The sequence below is a fragment of the Epinephelus fuscoguttatus genome, linkage group LG21 (genome assembly GCF_011397635.1).
Source record: "Epinephelus fuscoguttatus linkage group LG21, E.fuscoguttatus.final_Chr_v1".
Lineage (NCBI taxonomy): Eukaryota > Metazoa > Chordata > Actinopteri > Perciformes > Serranidae > Epinephelus > Epinephelus fuscoguttatus.
The window spans coordinates 8,124,910-8,145,185 of NC_064772.1; the positions used below are offsets into that span (position 1 = coordinate 8,124,910).

At 39.8% G+C, this 20,276-nt stretch overlaps 1 protein-coding gene across 3 annotated transcripts in view; it reads left to right on the forward strand.

Moving 5' to 3' along the window:
* LOC125882226 (disco-interacting protein 2 homolog C-like) overlaps positions 1 to 10,271 on the forward strand; it is a 94,534-nt gene extending 84,263 nt beyond the window's left edge. For all 3 annotated transcript variants that reach the window (XM_049565975.1, XM_049565976.1, XM_049565977.1), the window contains 4 exons: positions 3,049 to 3,123; positions 4,307 to 4,481; positions 4,570 to 4,693; positions 7,387 to 10,271. In XM_049565975.1, the coding sequence (XP_049421932.1) occupies positions 3,049 to 3,123; positions 4,307 to 4,481; positions 4,570 to 4,693; positions 7,387 to 7,639 (627 nt within the window). In that variant the 3' untranslated portion in view covers positions 7,640 to 10,271. The remainder of the gene's footprint in view (positions 1 to 3,048; positions 3,124 to 4,306; positions 4,482 to 4,569; positions 4,694 to 7,386) is intronic.
* The last annotated feature ends 10,005 nt before the right edge of the window (positions 10,272 to 20,276 follow it).

Here is a 20,276-nt window from a genome sequence, read left to right on the forward strand (position 1 = left end):
CAGGACTCGCCCACATTCAGTAGATACACTCAGCTCAGTTTATTTATAGAAGGCATTTAAAGAATGACACATGTTGGGGCGTCCAGGTTACCATGTGATCACAGCTTGTACATTTTGTTTCTGTTCATGTCCGTCTTCACACATAACAAGCAACATCCTTTCTGTCTTGGTATTGTTGCCAAGGTAGAAATAAAACCTGCACTGATATTGCATTAAATGAATGAGTGAAAGTGATCTGTTAGTTGTAGCAGATCCAAAACAATACGGAAAACTTTACTCTTGCATTTGCAGATACTGAAGAGGACAATAACTGCTAATGTTTAAAACTAGAGCTTATTTTCCATCTGTCGTTAGTTTTTCTAAACAGGTTAAAGTTACCATAAGGATATATTTTTCTTTTTTATGCTGCTGAAAGAGCCATTAACGGGGTGGTTTGAATTTTTTTAAGTATGGTTGTATGATCGGTGTATTACAAACAGTAGATGTCAGTCAGCATGCCCCCAGTTTGAAGAAACAGGCTGGAGTCCGACACGGAAGCTAAGCCATGTGCTGTTGTGGATGGGTCAACAGCAAGACATATTTTAGCCACCTGAAAGAATCAATAACAGTTTTAAGTGTATGCTGTGTTGTGAGTATTTTCACCACTTTACCTTCCCGTCAGATCGTCTGTTCCGACAGGGAACAGTTAACGGCTTCAATTCTCCATCCATGCACTCGCCAAAGCCGCCAGACTCCATTGACAAAAACAGTAATTTTAGCTTGCTGAACACAGGAGCTGCTGGTCTACAGCTGCTTCAATCAGATAGTTTGTGTTATTGTGTTACCTTGGTGACTCCGAACTAAAACTTTTAAAGACCAAAGGCACATAATTACACGAACATAATAACTGCATGAGGCAGTGGTAGATTAGCAGCTCCTGTGCCCAGCTGTGTTCAGTTAAGCCACTGTTTTTCTCTGACTTTAAAGATAGCGATGTAACAGCTTCGTTTTCCTGTTGGAAATCACTGTCTGACATTAAGGTGAAGAAGTGAAAATCTCTCGATATAGTGTACACTTAAACTGATATGGGTTTTTTTTTTGAGGAGGGACCTTTTCTTAGGTGGCTAAAATACATTTTGTTGCTGACCCCTCCACACCAGTAGATTGCTTAGCTTCCATGCTAGACTCCAGGCTGTTTCTTTAAACAGGGGGTGGGCAGACTGACATCTACTGTATTTGATACACTTTCTATGGATATGATAGACATTTTCCGACACTAAACAGGTACTTTGTTGCATTAGACTATTGTTTTACAGCTTTTGTGAGAAGATGATCCATATTACAAGGGTTAAACAGATGTAAGAATCAGCTGAATTTCCATTATCTGAATAGTAACATTTACATTTCTCATTTATCAGAGGATAATCTATCAGATGTGGATATGCATATCACTAGTAGAAATAGAAGGCAGGGCACATTTTTAATGCTGCATCTAAAAGCAAACTTTAAGCTTGCTTTTGACAGAATGAAATAAAATGCGATGCAGGCACTTCTGAAAAGGTAACAGGTGTTTTTGACCAAACCCTGTAACTAAACAAGCTTCAAGCTGATTCCTTGGTTATTTGTCCTGTGTTGATAAAGACAGAAAATGTCTCCAAAAAGCTTTTTGAAACATCGTCTTTTTGCAGAAGAGGAGATGAGTCATCTCTCACTAAATACTGAGTCCTCCTGCAGCACTTGAAATCTGCTGCCTTTAATCTAGGAGCAAATTACATTGTTCTCATCTGATTGCTGAGCGGCACTTATTTCAGTTTCATCACAGATCTCTTAGCAACTAACCAAACTCTGTCGGCGAGGTCAGCAGGAGAGCTGACAGTGTCGCATAATGACAGAACGTATGTAAGAGACACTCTGAGAGAGGAAAGTTTGTGTTAATGGATTCAAAACTTTGTGAAACAACAAGAGGACATCTGCTGACATGACACAGAAAATCAGTCACATGTATCAGAGAGGAAATAACCTGCAGATTAACCACAGCTGTTTTTTTTTTTTAACATTTTTATCTCTGGAAGCAACTGTTTTCAGAGTTGCCAGTAAAATAATTTAAATCTCCTGAAAACACTCATCAGCCTTTGCTTACTTGCCTTTTCACTTTTAAAACAGGGAAATCTTAACTTTAACTTAACTTTTTCACGGCTCTCCTGACACCTTTTCTTTTTGTGTTTTTGTTATATTTTTACTCTTCTGTTTCTTTTTTGTTCTCTCTCTCTCTCTCTCTCTCTCTCTCTCTTTCTTTCTTTCTTCCTTTCCTTTTTATTTTTTTATGTTAAATATTTTATTGTTTAATTTCTTTTTGAAGTATTTCTGTCACCTTTTTATCTTTTTTTCGTATTTCCTTCAGACTGTAGACTCTTGTTGAAATTTACCTGCAAAGATTTTAGTCCACGATACAATACGAATGCTCCTAACTTTAAGCATATCTGTTTCCTACACGGACAGGCTACTTTTACATTCCTGGATTTTACTATTTAAGACACTCATGGAAAGTCATGTTTGACAGATTAAATTTACTGAATTAATCACTGTTTGATGGATGATTTAAAAAACAGTTCTGATCTGTGAGGAAAGTGAATCTTTGTGGCTGCATGATGCGTCTTTTCTTGGAGCCTGATGAGACATTCGTGTCTCTTCTTCCCCCACACTGACACACAAAGAGAGGACGTCATGTTTCAGGGCCGGTCATCGATCAGCCTGCTGTTTATTTTGACTCACTGTATGTGGGAGGAGGAAAGAGGGAAAATGGTCTGTTTACCAGTCGGTCCTTCCTTTCAGTTAATGCTTTCTGAACACTGTGTTTTATTGTGTTTCTGTGTGTTGGTTGTGTGTGTGTGTGTGTGTGTGTGTGTGTGTGTGTGTGTGTGTAAGCTGTTGGAAGATGGAAGTTGTGAACTGTACTTGTGTGTTCAATCTAAACAGCTGGGTCTATTTTGGGAGTTGTATTCATGCTGGAATCAAAGACGTGACTCAGAGTAAAGCGGTAACCATGGCAACTGATTTTTCTTTGCCCAGATCCTACCCGGAGTTCGTATCATCATTGCCAACCCAGAGACCAAAGGACCGCTTGGAGACTCCCACCTCGGAGAGGTCGACAAATATGAATTCTGTCTTTCTGTCTTTCTTTCTTTTTTCATCGCTTTATCATCTTGGTTTTTCTTTTCATTTTTTTGTATCACTTTTTTTGTCTTTCTTTCCTTTCTTAGCTTCTCTGTTGCCTTTTCTTTTTCTTCCTGCCTTTTTCTATCTTTTCTGTCTATTTTTTGTTTTTCCTTTTCTTCCTGTCTTTGTCCCTCTTATTTTAAGTCTTTATTTAGTTTTCTGCCTCCTTTTTTCACCTTCACTCTGGCGATAGCCATGGCCGGAGGAAGCAGGACGTGATTTTGCCAAGTAGAACATGCTCCTGGATCAACAGCCCACATCACATTCCAGGACCAACATTGCCGTCAACCAATCACAGCCCTCTGACGTCATCAGTGTGCCGCTCCTATGCTTCTTGTGAAATTCCTCTGTGCTTCTTCAGAGCTAAGCTAGCTTTCGAAATTGAAGTTAGCACAATAGAACAACTTCATTTTGGGAGCTTAGCTCTGAAGAAGGAATTTAGAAAGAAGCCAGAAGCAAGAATGTGATGTTTGATGTTGATCCAGTAGCATGTCCTACTTGGCAAGTGCGCCAGAGGAATTATGTTTTCAGGTTGCTGTCCGTCCGTCTGTATCATTCTTTTGAACATGATCAGCACAGTTTCAAGATTAGTGTCACCACTTCAGTATCTGACCAAATATCTCCCCTTCTGTTCCTGAGATATGATGTTGAGTAATGCCCAGACAAGTGTTTGTGTAGAACATTATGATGTCACAGTGAAGCTGACCTTTGACCTTTTCAATATAAAATGTCATCACTTCATCATTTTATCCTGTTAGAATAGGTACATTTTGTCATAATTTGTGTAAGAATTCTTGAGTTATGGCCAAACCCATGTATTGTGAGCTCACAGTGACCTTTGACCACCAAACTCTAATCAGTTCATTGTTGAGTCCAAGTGGACGTTTGTGCCAAATTAGAGGAAATTACCTAAGGGCCTGCTTAAGATATCGTGTTCACAAGAATGAGACAGACATGAGGTCACAGTGACGTTGACCTTTGACCAGAGACCACCAAAATCTGATCAAGTGAACGTTGGTTATCTTGAAACTGTGCTGATTGTTTAGATCTTCTGTGCTGTCGGGCATGTATAATAAATACATATTTAGACTCTCTTCTGTTCCTCCTGTAGATCTGGGTGCACAGCGCTCATAACGGCAGCGGTTACTACAGCGGCTACGGCGAGGAGGTTCTTCAGTCTGATCACTTTAACTCCAGACTCAGTTTCGGAGACACTCAGACGATCTGGGCCAGGACGGGATACCTGGGCTTCCTCCGCCGCACCGAGCTCACCGATGCCAACGGAGGTTAGTTTTCCTCTCTGACTCCTATGTTTCCTCAGCTCCATCTCTCTACTTGCTGCACCAACATCTGTTTGTCTCCTTCTGCAAACAGAGAGACATGATGCTCTGTTCGTGGTGGGGGCTCTGGAGGAGGCCATGGAGCTGAGGGGAATGAGGTACCATCCAATCGACATCGAGACCTCCGTCATCCGTGCCCACAAGAGCATCATGGAGTGGTAGGTCTTGGTTTGATCTCAACATTTCTACTGTCGACAGATATATTAACTGAATAATAAAATTGAGGTTTCCCTGATTCATTTTTTCTAAAATTAAATAAAATAATAAAACCCCACTCAGGATGTCCCCATCTCCTGTACAGGTGAAAAACCAAAGTGTACTTGGCTTACTTGTGGGTGATATAGATGAAATCCTCTATCTCAGTATATGCAAAGATATATTGTGATATCACTATATTAGCATATTGTCAATGTCCTTAAATCTTTTTTTAGGAATTTCTTTTGAAAAAATCAGCTGTAGTTTCCCTAAAAATCTAAATATCTTATCATAATGTTGCAAAAGTCCTTTAAAATAAAGTCTCAGTCAGATTTTAAAAGGATAGAACCTGTACGTACCTCAGTATAAACAGTAAGGCACAAACCGATAGATCAATTTCTGTTGGCTCAATTTATTACTGGTCATATCAGCAAACCCTCCCTTTCACCAGGTGTGGGATAAACATTATTGCCCACTAGGGCTGTACCCAAATATTTGTATATTCGAATATTCGTTTCTGTGGGTAGGTATTCGTTATGAAAATTTGGTATTCAATATTCGTTTTTTTATTTATTTATTTATTTTATTTATTTTTATTTACATTTTTATACATTTTTTTAAAACATATTTTTTTGGTGCTAAATATAGTCTTTTTGTTGTTGGTAAATGTAGGTTATCAATAAAAATCAAAACTTTTAAATTGCATTGTTAAAAATGTGAAAATATAGTCTAGCCTACCAACTGAGCTTGTGCACACAGCACACTTGAGCGCATCCGTCTGAGGCTGTGGATCAATGCCAAGTTTTACCACTTTATCACTATTCCCTCTAACTTGTAGCTGTTTTTTCGTTATCTTTTGAATTTAATATGAATTATGGAACCGTTTTTGTCAACGTTTGTTTCCCCCGTTTTGTACAATAAATTATTGTTTAAAGTTTCAACACATTTCTTTTGGAGTGCATGACACAAGTGTGTTTTGAAAACAGCCGCGGACTGTGACCTGCTCAATGCATCAGTACCTTCAGATGCCATGACAGTAGTAGCCAATAATGTCAAAATATAATTTACAGACCGATTTAACAGACGATCACTGCTGCCCGACCCGCAGGTCCATTTGAGGGTCCGCGGGTTACGGGTCGACCCGCGCATCACTACTCAGCTCAGTCTGTAAGGCTGTACACACAACAGTAAGGCTATAGACATTATATTCTATTCAGGCTGGCAGAACCAGCAGCGCATCGGCTCTACAGTGCACGGCACTGCTGATTAACCATTTTATTGCAGCACAGAGTGTCTGCCAGCAACCAATTACTTGCAGAGGCTTCCTACAACTTGTTTCAGTGGTTCCGATTTAATCAGAAGACAAATTAAACAGGATGACTAGCCAATGTGAAAATCAAAAGAAAGCATAGAATAATGTACTGAAGGAGACTGTTGTGCCATGACATTTTTTTGTGGTTTGAGAGCGAAGATCTGGTTGTGCAAAACTCCGCAATACAATTAGGTCCAAAAAAAACCCAGAGTCGGACCGGGGAGGCACACACACACACACACACACACACACACATGAATATTCGTTATAAATTCTGCCGAAGGTCCGAATGTTAAAAAATGGTATTTGGGACAGCCCTATTGCCCACATAGATCCAACCATAATATGATGTGGTTGATTATATGATGTTGTCAACGACAAAAAAAAAATGAAGTAAGTGGAACATTTAGCAGCTAAACAGCCAGATATTTGTGCAAATAGTCAAATATTTGTCAAAACAAATATGGCACATGTTTTATTGGCTCAAAAAATCAATGAATGCAGTTTTAACAATAGAAATCACTATAGGTAATAGATTTAAAAAGGGCTGCAACAAACAATTATTTTCATTATTGATTAATCTGCCCATTATTTTCTCAATGAATCATTTCATTAAAGAAATGTCAAAAAAAGTGGAACATGCCCTGTGTAATTTCCCAGAACCCAAGGTGAGTCTTCTAACGGTATGCTATCCAACATGTTGTTCAAAAATCAAAAGTTTTTCAATTTGTTATCATGTATGACAAAGAAAAACATCAAATTCCCACATGTAAATGTTCAGTGTTTAAGATTTGATAGCATTTAGCGATGAGGTTGCAGAACTGAAACTTCCGCTGTGTGCAAAGCTTGTAGTACAAATACACTGACCGACACAAATGCACAACAGCTCATTTTCGATCACTTACCGAGGCCAGGTCGCGGGGGTGCAGGCTGAACAAAGTACTCCAAATGCCCCTCTCCCCAGCAATGCTTTCTAGCTCCTCCTTAGGAATCCCAAGTGTTGCCAGGCCAGACAAGATATATAATCCCTTCAGCGTGTTCTGGGTCTGCCCCAGGGCCCCCTACCAGTTGGACGTCGGAACACCACTAACGGGAGCGCCTCACCCTATCTCTAAGGCTGAGCCCCGCCAGCCTTCAGCGGAAACTTATTTAGTAATTAGTCTTTAATAACTTACACAGTTTCTGCCAATAGATGCCCCTAAACCCTGTACACTGGAGATGTAAAAAACATGAAACCAGCAAATGTTTAAAAAAAAGTTAGTAAAAGGATTATTTAATAATCACAATAGCTGCCGATTCATTTTCTGCTGTTTGACTAATGGATTGAATCTGTTTCCTCCTCAGTGCGGTGTTCCCCTGGACCAACCTGCTGGTGGTGGTGGTGGAGCTGGAGGGCTCCGAGCAGGAGGCCCTGGACCTGGTTCCCATGGTGACCAAGGCAGTGCTGGAGGAGCACTACCTGATCGTGGGCGTGGTCGTGGTGACGGACATCGGCGTCATCCCGATCAACTCCCGTGGCGAGAAACAGCGCATGCACCTCCGTGACGGCTTCTTACAAGACCAGCTGGACCCCATCTATGTGGCCTACAACATGTAGCCTGACTGTGTGTGTGTGTGTGTGTGTGTGTGTGTGTGTGTGTGTGTGTGTGTGTGCGCGCGTGCGTGCGTGCGTGCGTGCGTGTGCGTGCGTGTTGAGGAGTGAGTGAGCATGCGTTTGTATGCCGTGCATATCGCCGTTGTTGTTCATTTATTTCCCAAAATCAAGATGTACTGTATTTTTGAACCTGCATATGGTGTGGTGTTAAAGTCGTCCGTTTTCTTTAAAGTCGTGTTGTGCCGGTTGGTTGATTGATTGATTGATTGATTGATTGATTGGCTGGTTGACCGATTGATTGATTGCGCAGTGGTGGTATGATCATTTTTACAACCCCGTTCAATCTCGTGACCGTTACCGGGAGCTCGTCACTGTAGAAAGCCTTAGGGGAACACTGTGTACGGGGCGACAGCTCCAGTCGTCACACCGTTTTTCAGAGGTTTTAGGAGGTAAAATTAGAGAGAGAAAAATACTAGAGACTGTGTCTGTCATCATGTTTTACTGGTCGAATAAAAAAAAATCCCAGATTTGTGATATTATTTCAATTAGGACAGGGGCAGCCAGATAATTGTAAAAATATAAATATTGTACATAGACATAATAATCTATATGGAGAGGTACCTAAAACACATTGAGGTATAGTAGCCCCTATATGCAGCTCTCTCCACCTGCACCCTGTGTGTGTGAGTGTGTGTGTGTGTGCCGAGTGTGTGTCTCTGTCTGTGAGTGTGTGTTCATCATGTGTAAATGTGTGTGACAGGGACATTTTACATGGTTTTAATGTGAATCACGCCACAGATTTTATCCTCAAATGAACAAAGGAGAAACAATTTTATGGAGAGTTGAAACACTAAAAGCTGAACCTGTTTTAACTGAAAACATCAAAGAAAACTACAAACTGTGTGTTTTCAGAGTCCAAAGTGTGAGTGGTACGTTAAAAAAAAATATCCATGAGCTTGAAGGACAAAAACTGCTTTTTTCTCATGTGGAGTTTCAAACCACTGAACCATTTTAAGGCAAAAAACCAAACACAATTTTAAATACAATGTAAGTGCAATGTATATTAATAAAATAGTTCATTTAAAGCAAAAAATTAACTTGCACAATAGTCATTATTTTATATCATCCCAGTCAACCAGTTTTTCAGTTATACAAAATGACCTGTAGAATATGGAGGCCTGAAGCTGCCAAAACAAATGAATGAATGACTAAAACAACTCGAACCTTTTTTTGATATATTTGATGTCTTTTCAATTTATATATCAAATCATTCATTTATTTCAAGGATGCACAGATTTATCAGCCACACGTTGGTATCAGCCAACATTGGCCTTGTTGACTGCCTGTCAGCAAATATGATGACATTTACAGATGGCAGCGGCTGATTTGTTTTTTGTTGTGTCACATCAGTTTTGTGCACACTACAAAGCATTGCTGGAGAAACATTATGATGTGTTCAAGCTCTATATAGTGAAAATGAGTATTGGGCAAAGGTAAATAATAACATTCTCATGACACGCTCAAATGTCATCTTGTAAAACAGTTTTTGGCAAGAAACTTGGATAAATACAGTTTTACGGAGAAAGTTGTTTTCACAGCAATACAAAATGCATACTGGGCTCATGATACATTATATAATTATTAAAAATGTTTTCATGTGAAAGAAGGTTATTTTAAAGTGCTAATTCAAATGTAGTGTAATGAAGGATTGATTGACATTAATATTTTTTTATATTGAAGATTTCTTTGTTTCCCCGTACAAATGGGGAATCAATAACACAAAAAAACAAAATAAACAACAAACATCAGTATCGGCTGAGAATTTCACAATCTGTGCATCCCTACTTTATTTATTAATTTATTGTTGATTTTTGCAGCTTCCATCCTCCAGAGAATTAAACCTGTGAACTTCAGCCCTCAAAGAATCTCAACGAGTAAAGTGCACTGTGTGAATAGAAAAGAGGGAATATTGTTATTATTAAAAGGGACTTTATGGGAGAAGTTTATCCCCAAACTGGGTGTAGTAACACACACCTCTTGGCTAGCTGTGAATTATGGGGGTTATCAGACTGTCACTGACTCTGCAGGTCGAAAAGCAAAAATTATGTGGAATAATTCAGCATTTGTTTACATCCCTGTGGATAAAGTATCGAATGACATCATCTCATTCTTCTTCTTTCTCATCTTTTATCGTCTTTTTATCAGAAGAAAAGAGAAACTTTATGCATATCAGAGGTTGCTTAGCGCTTGTTTGGCTAACATTGCAGTTTGGGTTTGTTGGTAGCAGCGTAGCGGTCATGTTTCAGTCCCTGCCTGTGTGTGCTTGTGTGTGTGTGGTGGAAGATGTTGGATAAGAAGGAAAATCCCATCAAAAACTCGGAGGACTCGTCTGCGTGTTCAGGACCGGATGGGAGATAGACTGCATGGTGTGTGTGTGTATGTTTGTGCACATGTGTGTGTATGTGTGTGTGTGTGTGTGTGTGTGTGTGTATATTGTATGTAAATAGTGTTGATTTTGTACGGTACAAGTGTGTGTGACTTGTTTTGTACACATGATAAAAAGATTAAATGACACTTTTATAAGAGCCTGCTATTGGCTCACCGTCACACTATACAGTGCAATAAAGTGCTTTGATTGGCTAAAACTCAGACTAGTTTCTTTTATTATTCTTTTTTAGTATTATCACTGCGTGACTGCTTTGTCTCCATTCTTTAGACCACAGACTGTAATTATGGATGGTCAGAGCCCCACAGAAGGAAAGCTATAACATCTTAATCGCCCCCTGGTGGCTGGCTGCAGTATAGGTTCAGTTCTTATAATGTACGGTCAAGTATGATAAGTTTGGTTTCAGTTAATTGATGCATTAAAAATGGGGGTTGATTTCATGATTGACAGCTGTGTGTGCCAATCAGTGTGCTTACAATCAATGGCACTGCTCACTAGCTGTATGGGTCAGGAACCTGATAATGCGACTCCACCCCAATAGCTACTGCGCAGACTCTGGCTCCAAATGATGTCGTCAGCACAAGATGGCAGCAGCCATACCCAGGAAGTGAATTTGGGTTTCCTAGGATAGTAAAAGTATGACTCGCCTCACTCCACATTTGCCTCTGACTGGTTTACCCTGATATACTTAATCTAACTAATCCCACTCCTCTTGCCCAAACCTAACAAACCCATCAAATGAAGGCAACAAATACTAGCCAATCAGAGAGTAGGATGGGTCATGCTTTGCAATCCAAGAAAATGCACCCTCTCATCCGAGATATCTTGGCTTCATTTTTGTGCCGCGGGAGGAAGAGAAAACACGTCGTCCATCTTTTAATACATTAAATGCTTCAGACTCATGGTCACACATTCTTTCAACGGGATACTCTATACAAATATACTTTTTAAAACCACATTTAATTCACATAAGCTCTGAAAATACAGAATACATAGAAAAGTTAGAATATGAATGACTGGAACAAACAACAATATATGACATTATAGGTTAAAAACAAGTTTCAGGACCACAAACTGACAGTTTTTTCTTCATCAGGTGGTAATTAAGATTTTGTGTTTCATGGGTCATTCCTGTGCCCATGAATCACTGCCTCGTATTCTCTTGAAAATGTGTCATTTTTTTTTTTTTTAAGATATTTTTTTGGGCATTTTAGCAGCTTAAGTGTGAAGGGGAGAGAGAGAGGGATGGACATGCAGCAAAGGGCCACAGGCTGGAGGTGAACCTTGGCCGCTGCGGCAACAGCCTTGTACATGGGGCGCCTGCTCTATCCACTAAGCCACCGACACCTCAAAAACGTGTCAAATATGTATATCAAATGGCTTCAATTAGAAAGGTTTCTTATCACATAAACACACAAAAATGCACATTACTATTACTATTATCATTTTTACTGAGCTTTTATTGGTTCATGTGTCTGATTTTACTATGTCTAACTGTAAGTGAAAAAAAAAAGTCATAAAAAATATTAAGTAAAATATTGATAGTTGCGTTGCTGTTTTTGTATTTTCATTATTATTTTCTACCCTGTTAGTTTGTAGTTTCTGGCCTTCTAAGAAAAAAGACTACAACTCCATTGAGACTATTCTCAATGGAACTCAAAGGAGCAGAAACTTACTTTCATGTGTTTATACCTGTGTTAATCTGTCACACTCCTAAAAGTTCCACTTTGTTTACAACTAAATTACGAAAAAAAAGTTGATCCAATCAAAAGGATAAATCACCGTGGTAACTGATGCTGAACAGCTAACCTGCCCCTGAACTGAGGCCTGTATTATGAATCCAGGATATCTTCTTGTGATCTGGTTGGACTAACCCTAACATTGGATGTCTGGATAACCGGTACGACAAAGTAGGTCAGTCAGCTCTGGGTTTTCCTATCCAGCCATGAGCATGGTCATGTGAAAGGAGCGGGGGTGTTAATTATGGTTATCAGAACCACGAATGAAGCAGGCTGCTTCATATCATAGGAGGTGAAACTAGTAGCAAAAACACAGAAGCATTGAAAACACTATCCAAAACTTCACAATCAGCCGTGCAGGTCCATGCAGGTATCACTGAGCTATGGGCCTATGTGACATTATTATAGAGTAATTTTTGCTGTTTAGTTGGATGATGATAACACTACTCTGAGCATGTCACATAAAACACTCTAAAGTGATGCCAGACTGTTTCTGCTACTGGAGTAAAGGATGGAAAAGTAGTTAATGACTAATGAGGTCTATCTGACTGAAATGTGGCATTTATACTAACGGGAGCCAATTAACAGTGTGTGCATTATTTTACTAATAAGGTATTAACTTTTTCTTCCTGGTTCTGTTCACATAGATGTCTCATGTTATTTTGAGCTGCAGTGATGAAATTAGAGTGTAAAATAGCAGCACTATCACTGAGGACTAAAATAATTTAATGCTAAATTTCCTGCTAAAATCATGTTCATTGTGTAAATGATCTCTCTGTCAGAAGCCGTGTTTTAAAACCACAGGAAATAGAGCCCTGAAACAAAAGCTTTATAAGCTTTGAAAACAGAGTTTACCCTGAAGTTACCTTGCTAACTGCACATCCTGTTTCATAGCACAGGCCTCTGGTGTCATGCCTTCCCACATCCCCTCCACCTCCAGAAGACAAAGTCAACTACATCACTTTATAAACGTTGATACAAGTGAAATGTACAAATAAGCTATGCACGCTTTGCAGAAATGTACAATGCCAACATTTTCCTCTGGTGAGTGGGCTGTTGAGATTGTGTTGACCACTTTATATTTGTTACGGCAACGCTGTAACTTCAGTTTGTCCTAGTGTCTCCTTGTGTTTCCCTTTCCCTGTGTTGCTGTCTGTCTTCCTCCTCCTGTTAAGTTCTGTCTGTTGCTGGCATGGGCGCATCCTGTGTCCTGTGTTTGGGTTTCCCTTGTGTTCATAACAGTATTTGCAAAGTTTGTTACACAGGGGAAGAAAGAACATGTACAAAACACAAAATATATAAAAGTTAAATCTGCAGTTTAAATATCATAAAGAGGCTGAAAAAATGTAAGTGAGTTTTAGGATGATTTTTTACAACCAAAGATATTAACAGAGAGAATATGAGGACAATCAAAATATCAATGCATCATTTAATGACAATTTATTTTCCTCCAACGAGAGTAACCAGATGAAAACCTTTCTTTTGATCCCTCACTCTAATCCTAACCCTAACCCTGACCCTGTTTCCACATCTCCCATTTTTCCCAGGGTCACACTGTTTTTTTTTTGGCTTTGCGTGCAGTGTCCTGGCTCTGTTTTTTATATATGTAAACAGAAACGTTTACACATGCAAACAATATTTACAGGAATGCAGCAACTACTAATAAAAGAGCAACTAATGGATTAACAGACAGAAACAAACACAATAAAACTTTAAAGTTTAACTCCTCAGTATAAATACAAACCAGTTTCCCCTCTTTTAATTCTTTATCTTCTTTCTGTCTGTTTCTAATCTTCCTACTCTCTGCTTCAGGCTGTAAAAGCATCTCTGACTGATTCATGCGTTTAGACTCATAAATGACTGAATGATGGAGCTGCAGGATCACACAATGGTTTCAGATTTCTCTTCTTATCCTCCCTCCTTTCATCTGCCACTAATACACGTCATTAAACCTGTGACATGGTCATGGTTTATTTCAGGCCCAGAACAGTTACACAAACAGTTTTTATTCCCAACAAACAAAACAAACTGATATTCTCAACATCAAAGATTTTCTCCAAACTGGGAAGTTGTCGGCTGAGGCTGCAGCTTTCTGTGTAACCTCAGACATCATTTTACAATTCCTCACAATAATAATACAATCAGGGCAAAATCTTCCTCCTCACTGACACACATGTTGTAAACGACAGGCTGCATTTTGATAGTTTAATGTTCATGATTTTCAGATGAGGATGAGGATTTATTTTCAGTGACCTTTTCTTTATCATCAACATCACGAACAAAGACTCAACAACAATGTATCTACAGCATCCTGCAGCTACTGTAACTGCTATTTGTTCAGATGTTTGTCGTGCCAAATATCAAAAATGTCTCTGTAGTCTTGTTTGCTTTAGCAGCAGGCAAAGTACTTCAAACTACAGAATCAATACCACAACATTAACTTCATTAGAAGTAAAAATCTTACATTTGAGGTCTTATTAAATATTAAGTAAAAGAGGTATGATCAACAAAAGTAAGAGTACTGATTATGCAGACAATGTTGAATTATTTATGTACTTTTAAAGTATATTTGTTTAAGTAAATTAGCACAAAATCAGAAGATGAAAACAGGCCAGCAGGTGGGTGACTCTGGTAATGGATTATTATGTCTGACACCTTCTATAAACAGAAATATGAATCTCCTGCAGAGCTTTGATAATGTGTTAATAACAGTGGCTTTTACACAGTGAACACTAGGGACATGTCCCCACCACTTTTGCCCCCGTCACTTTTTTAAAACCATAATTTAAAGAAAAAAAAAATCAGAAAAATAGCTGCACTGAGAAATGATACCTCACAAACAATGCGATGTGAATATATGTGTGATGTGATGTGAATATACATTGTCCAAAAAAAGTAACAAAAGTTAGAAAATATATTCTGCTGTAGCCTGCTGATTCTAAAATGACCCAAAAACATGCACTGATCAGTAACTTGAACTTGACACAGATTGTTCTGGTCCAGGTTCTCTGTGAACATGACAACACATGTGAGCCATTAAAGTCCAGGTGTTCATAAATGAATTAAAATAAATTAATGTGTCACTGGCGTGAAATGGTGTTACATGCACATTTAAAGAAGTCACATCCCTAAACAAAGGAGGACTGAAGAGGAAGTCATGCCTACATGTGTGCTGGCTCTGCAAAGATAACAATATATAAGAACAGCTCTACAGGAGAAGAGATATTTGAAAGCAATACAGAACCACTGAGAGCCTTACTGCTTTATATTCCAAAATATTTCATACACTCCTGACAAGGAGTGTATGAAATATCACAAAGTATCACAAAGTGTTGTGTTTGTATCTTAATAGATACAAACACAACACTTTGTGAAAATAATCGACTCACAGTCATGTAGACACCACAGTCTATAAACAGATGTACCAATCCCTACTAACTTTGTTGTGTTGCCAAATATAGCCACATTACAGAGACTCAAACCAAAGATATTTCCTGTGTGTTTTTATTTTATTTTAGTTCGTTTTGTAAGTACACCATATCGTTTCAGTAAGTTTTCTGGATTTTCTTTTTTCCAAGTCTTGGTTGTATTTTAATATAAGTGAAGTAAGGTGATTTTTTCCACACGTACGCGTAGTTTTAGGGGTTTTTTTACGTTTCGATTTAGTGAACTAGTTTGTAATATCCTCGCTTTGGACCAGAGTTTGGCAACCAGTCTTCAAACAGTGGTTACAGCCACACGGTGTCGCTGTTGGTGTTTTTTTATTAAAACAAACTCAGGAAGCTCCTTCAGGTCGGCGGGAGCGCGCATCAGTCCAGGGTGTCCTGAGGGGCAACGTGTGACGGGGACGCGCACTGGTTTGTAAGTGAGCCGGAGAGTGAACCGGACCACCGCCTCACTGTAACTCCGCACACCGGACTTTGGTGTCACTTCACTGCAGCGTGCGTACGTGTACGCACCGGCTCGCTCTGCTCCTGCTCGGCTTCACCTTCATCCACATGGTCAGTAAATGACTCTTTCCTTAAAGCCTTTGGAAACACAGCTTGAAATAGTAAAAATACATATATTATATCAAAGTAATCACTCATTTTGCTGTTTAGACCACTTGCCAGGACAGAGTGGGCGTGGCAGATAACGCTCTGATTGACAGCTCCCTGGTTTTGATTGACATCTCCCTGGCTCAGCGATGGCTGCCACAAATTTAATCCAGCCGTACATGTTTGAGCCCTCTAATGATTCAGAGGACGAAGCAGAAGCCCTGCCAGCTTTCAAAATGTTTTGTGATTCATATTAATGTTACTTCGTAGAATAGTTAGCATAACTTTTACATGCAATGTTAGCTGAGATGAATGACAACGGGAGGCTAGCGCTTTGCCTTTCTTCATTGACATACGTTTTCATTGACAACATAAATCTGCTCCGTTTTTATGATAATAGCCTTTTCCTTCAAACACATCCAGTCTTAATAGATTAAATATGTCCTTACTCTGACACAAACACCGACCCTCAAAGCGGGAGAGACCGGTGCCGGCCGGCCGTCTCTCTGGCGTTGTGTAAAAGTATTTGCCCGCCTCGAATAATGTTCCCCCCTAGCTAAAATTGTGTTGTTTCCCGCAACATCACCTCCGCGATTGGGGATAGCAAAGCTAACTGCTTGGGGTTGGGGTTAGGGTTGAGGATGGGTGCACATTACAGGTGACATTTCAGGTCAACCTGATTCGAGTGCTCCTGGGAGCCCGCCGGAGGCAGAGCCTCTGCTGGGTCACAGCCGAGCGGTTCAGCCAGTTTAAGATCTGTATTTTCTAAACAACGGACTAGAACAGTGATTCTCAAAGTGAGGGCTCCCTCTAGTGGTATGCAAAAGAATCATTTGATTAAATATAAATAAAATAAAATAAATTTAAAATGTGAAATACTATCCAACATATTAGAATAGATGAAAATATCTTAACCGATGACAAGAAAACGAAAGGAGATACAAATTAAGTTAACACTTTTAAAAAGTTTGCAAGTGCTTCTGGGTAGCTGTACGTAGCGTTCCCGCTGATATCGACGGTTATCCGCCGTTGGTAGCCTACAGGCTGTGATGGGAAGAGGTGGAGGTGGTTAATAATGAAGAGTACGACGAAACTACTGTCGTGGCTTAAATCTGTGAAGGGAAGTGTGGATCAGGAGAGAGCGAGAACTGAAGAGGGCGTGTGTGAGCCGAGCACAGGCGCAGGTGCTAACAGTGGCTACTTTAGCGCCGGTGAGGCCAGCCCCAGAACATCTGCTAGCAACAGCGAGTGGCAGAAACCATTGAGGAGATATGACGAAAACTACATTAAACATGGATTCATTTGGAGCGGGAGAGAGGAAGGTGTGTGGTTTGTGGCGACGTTCTGAGCAATGAATCCATGAAACCATCGCACCTCAAATGGCATCTTACAACCAAACACATGGCACTTAAGGACAAACCAGTGGAATTTTTTTTTTACGAAATGTGATGAACTGAAGTAGTCAAAGTCCGCCATTCAGTCCTATGGTACACCCATAGCCAAAGCACAGGAAGCATCATATCGTGCCAGCCTCTGGATTGCCAGAGTCGGTAAGCCGCACACAATCGGGGAACAGCTGTGTTTACCTTTAGCCAAAGACATGACACGGATCATGTGTGGAGAGAAAGCTGCCAGAGAGTTAAACTTGGTGCCGCTTTCAAATGACACCTTGTCAAGGAGAATAAAAGACATGGCTGATGATGTTAAAAAGACACTGATTGAGCACATTAAGAACAGTCAATATTTTGCCATACAGCTTGACGAGACTACAGATGTTGCAAATTTGGCCAATTTATTGGTTTATGTGTGATATGAATATGATGGTGCAGCTCAGGAGGATTTTATGTTCTGTCAGTCACTTGAGACCAGAACTACAGCAGAGCACATATTCCAGGTACTGAACGCGTTTATCCAAGAGAACGGACTGGACTGGAAAAAGCGTGTGGGAGTGTGTACAGACGGCGCGAGGGCTATGACAGGTCGTGACAGCGGGGTAGCAGTTCACATCTGAGAGGTGGCACCTGAAATGCACTGGACTCACTGCAGCATCCATCGTGAGGCACTGGCAGTGAAGAAGATGCCTGATGACCTGAAGTCTGTGCTGGACTCTGCTGTAAAAACTGTGAACTTCATCAAGGCCAGATCGATGAATGCTCGCTTATTTCATGTGCTCTGCGAGGAGATGGGCAGTGAGCATGTTCAACTCTTGCTTCATACTGAAGTAAGGTGGCTTTCAAGAGGAAAGGTGCTTTCAAGGCTTTTCGAATTGCACAGCGAGGTCCAGATGTTCTTGCAGGACACAAATTTCCCCTTGTCAGACATTTTTGAGGATGCTGTGTGGCTCAGTCAGTTGGCATATTTGTCTGACATTTTTTCACGTTTAAACAAACTGAATTTGGGACTACAGGGACTCTCCATCAATGTTTTTGATGTGCAGGACAAAATCAATGCACTGCTGAAAAAGTTGGAGTTATTTGAAATCAAAGTCAAGACAGGTGATGTTTCAGCTTTCCCTGCCTTGGAGAGTTTTCTGTCTGATAATGACCTGATGCTTGATGATGGAGTCAGGGAGAACATCGCTGCACACCTCGCATCACTCAGACAACAGTTCTGCAATTATTTCCCAGTGATGCCTAAAGATGAAGCTAGCAGCTGGATGTGAAACCCTTTCAACATCGACACCTCTCACGTGGCCTCAGTGGACTTAACTGTTGTTGAGCAGGAGAGTTTAATAGAGCTGTCTTGTGACGAAACACTGAAGGCATCTTTCAGAAAGCACACTTTGTTGGACTTTTGGATAAAGCTGTATAGTGAATACCCTGTGTTTTCTGACAAGACCTTTCTCCTTCGTTTCGCGACCACCTACCTGTGCGACAAAGGCTTCTCTTCACTTGTTGTCTTAAAATCAAAGTACAGAAGCAGGGTGCATGCTGAGCCAAACCTAAGACTGAAGGTGACCTCCATTGACCCAGACATTGTAGGACTGTGTTCACAGAGGCATGCACATCCATCACATTAAGCTCATGTAAGTTGTCATCAATGTGATGTTTAATTACAGCTGTTATCCTTAATGCTTTTCCTCACTTTTGTTTTATTCTTAATCTTATTGTTCTTTCTCTGTGTTTGTGTGTGTGTTTCTGTTTCAGAAAGCAGTCACTGAAGTTGAGAAACTGCGAGAACTGCAGCTATGCATAGCCTGTTTTGATTTTTTATTATCAACAGTACATTTTAATACAGTTTGTTTTTTGTTTTGTTTTTTTTTGGGGTATTTTTTAGCCTTTATTTGATAGGACAGACAAGTGTGAAAGGGGGAGAGAGAGAGAGAGAGAGAGAGAGAGGGAGAGGGAGAGAGGGGGAGTGACATGCAGCAAAGGGCCACAGGCTGGAGTCGAACCCGGGCCGCCGCGGCAACAGCCTTGCACATGGGGCGCCTGCCCCACCACCAAACCACTGACACCCCATTTTAATACAGTTTTATTTAACTTTTAAGTACATTTTCATGTAATCTTTCAGAACTGTTTTTTTTTACATTTATTTTAGTACAATATTTATTTAACTTTTATGTGCAATACATTTTATTTGATTCATTATTTAAATACAGTTTTTTTTATTTTCCTATATTTAAGCACAGTGTTACTGTTCAAACTGTGTGTAATGTTACAGTGGCCAACAATATTAAATATGCTTGTTAAATAAAACCTCTGCCTTGTTTTTAATGAATACTTAGGTGTATTACGCTATTGTATTTTAATGTTGGTCATTATGGTGGTACTTGGAGAGCCAAGTATTTTCTGAGGTGGTACTTGGTGTAAAAAGTTTGAGAACCACTGGACTAGAAAGCTGTTTGTTGGCCTCAAAGAGGCAGATTTAGCTGGTGCAGAAAGGTTTTGTTGCGCTGCCACTGGGGGGAGGGATGAGACAACTGACGGATGATTTATATTGGTTTGGAATTTATTGTGTAATAAATCTCAGAGATAACCACAGCCAAATCAAACCCAATTTCAAGAATGTACAAAAACTTAAAAGACAGATATTTCAAATTTGGATGGAAACTGATTGTTTTTACATGTTTAATATTATGTACATAAGACCCTAAATTACATAGTTAGAAGGCTATTGTGGATTTGGGTTTCCAGAGGCTTTAAATTATTTATCTGAATGGGATTATTTTATTAAGACACTATTGATATGTTTAAAATATGGAGTAAGACAATTCGTCAAGCCGTTTGAAAAGTGTTTGAGTGACTCGGCACAGTAATCTCTTGTGGCGCTAAATATTTGGTTTTAATGGGTTTTAATGGCATCATCATCAGTGAGATTTTTGCTGATGATTAGGGTCCGGGCAGCTAAGCTGCCAGGACACTATTGTAATCCCAGTTCTTCTTCTTCTTCTTCTTCTTCTTCTTCTTCTAAGGAAA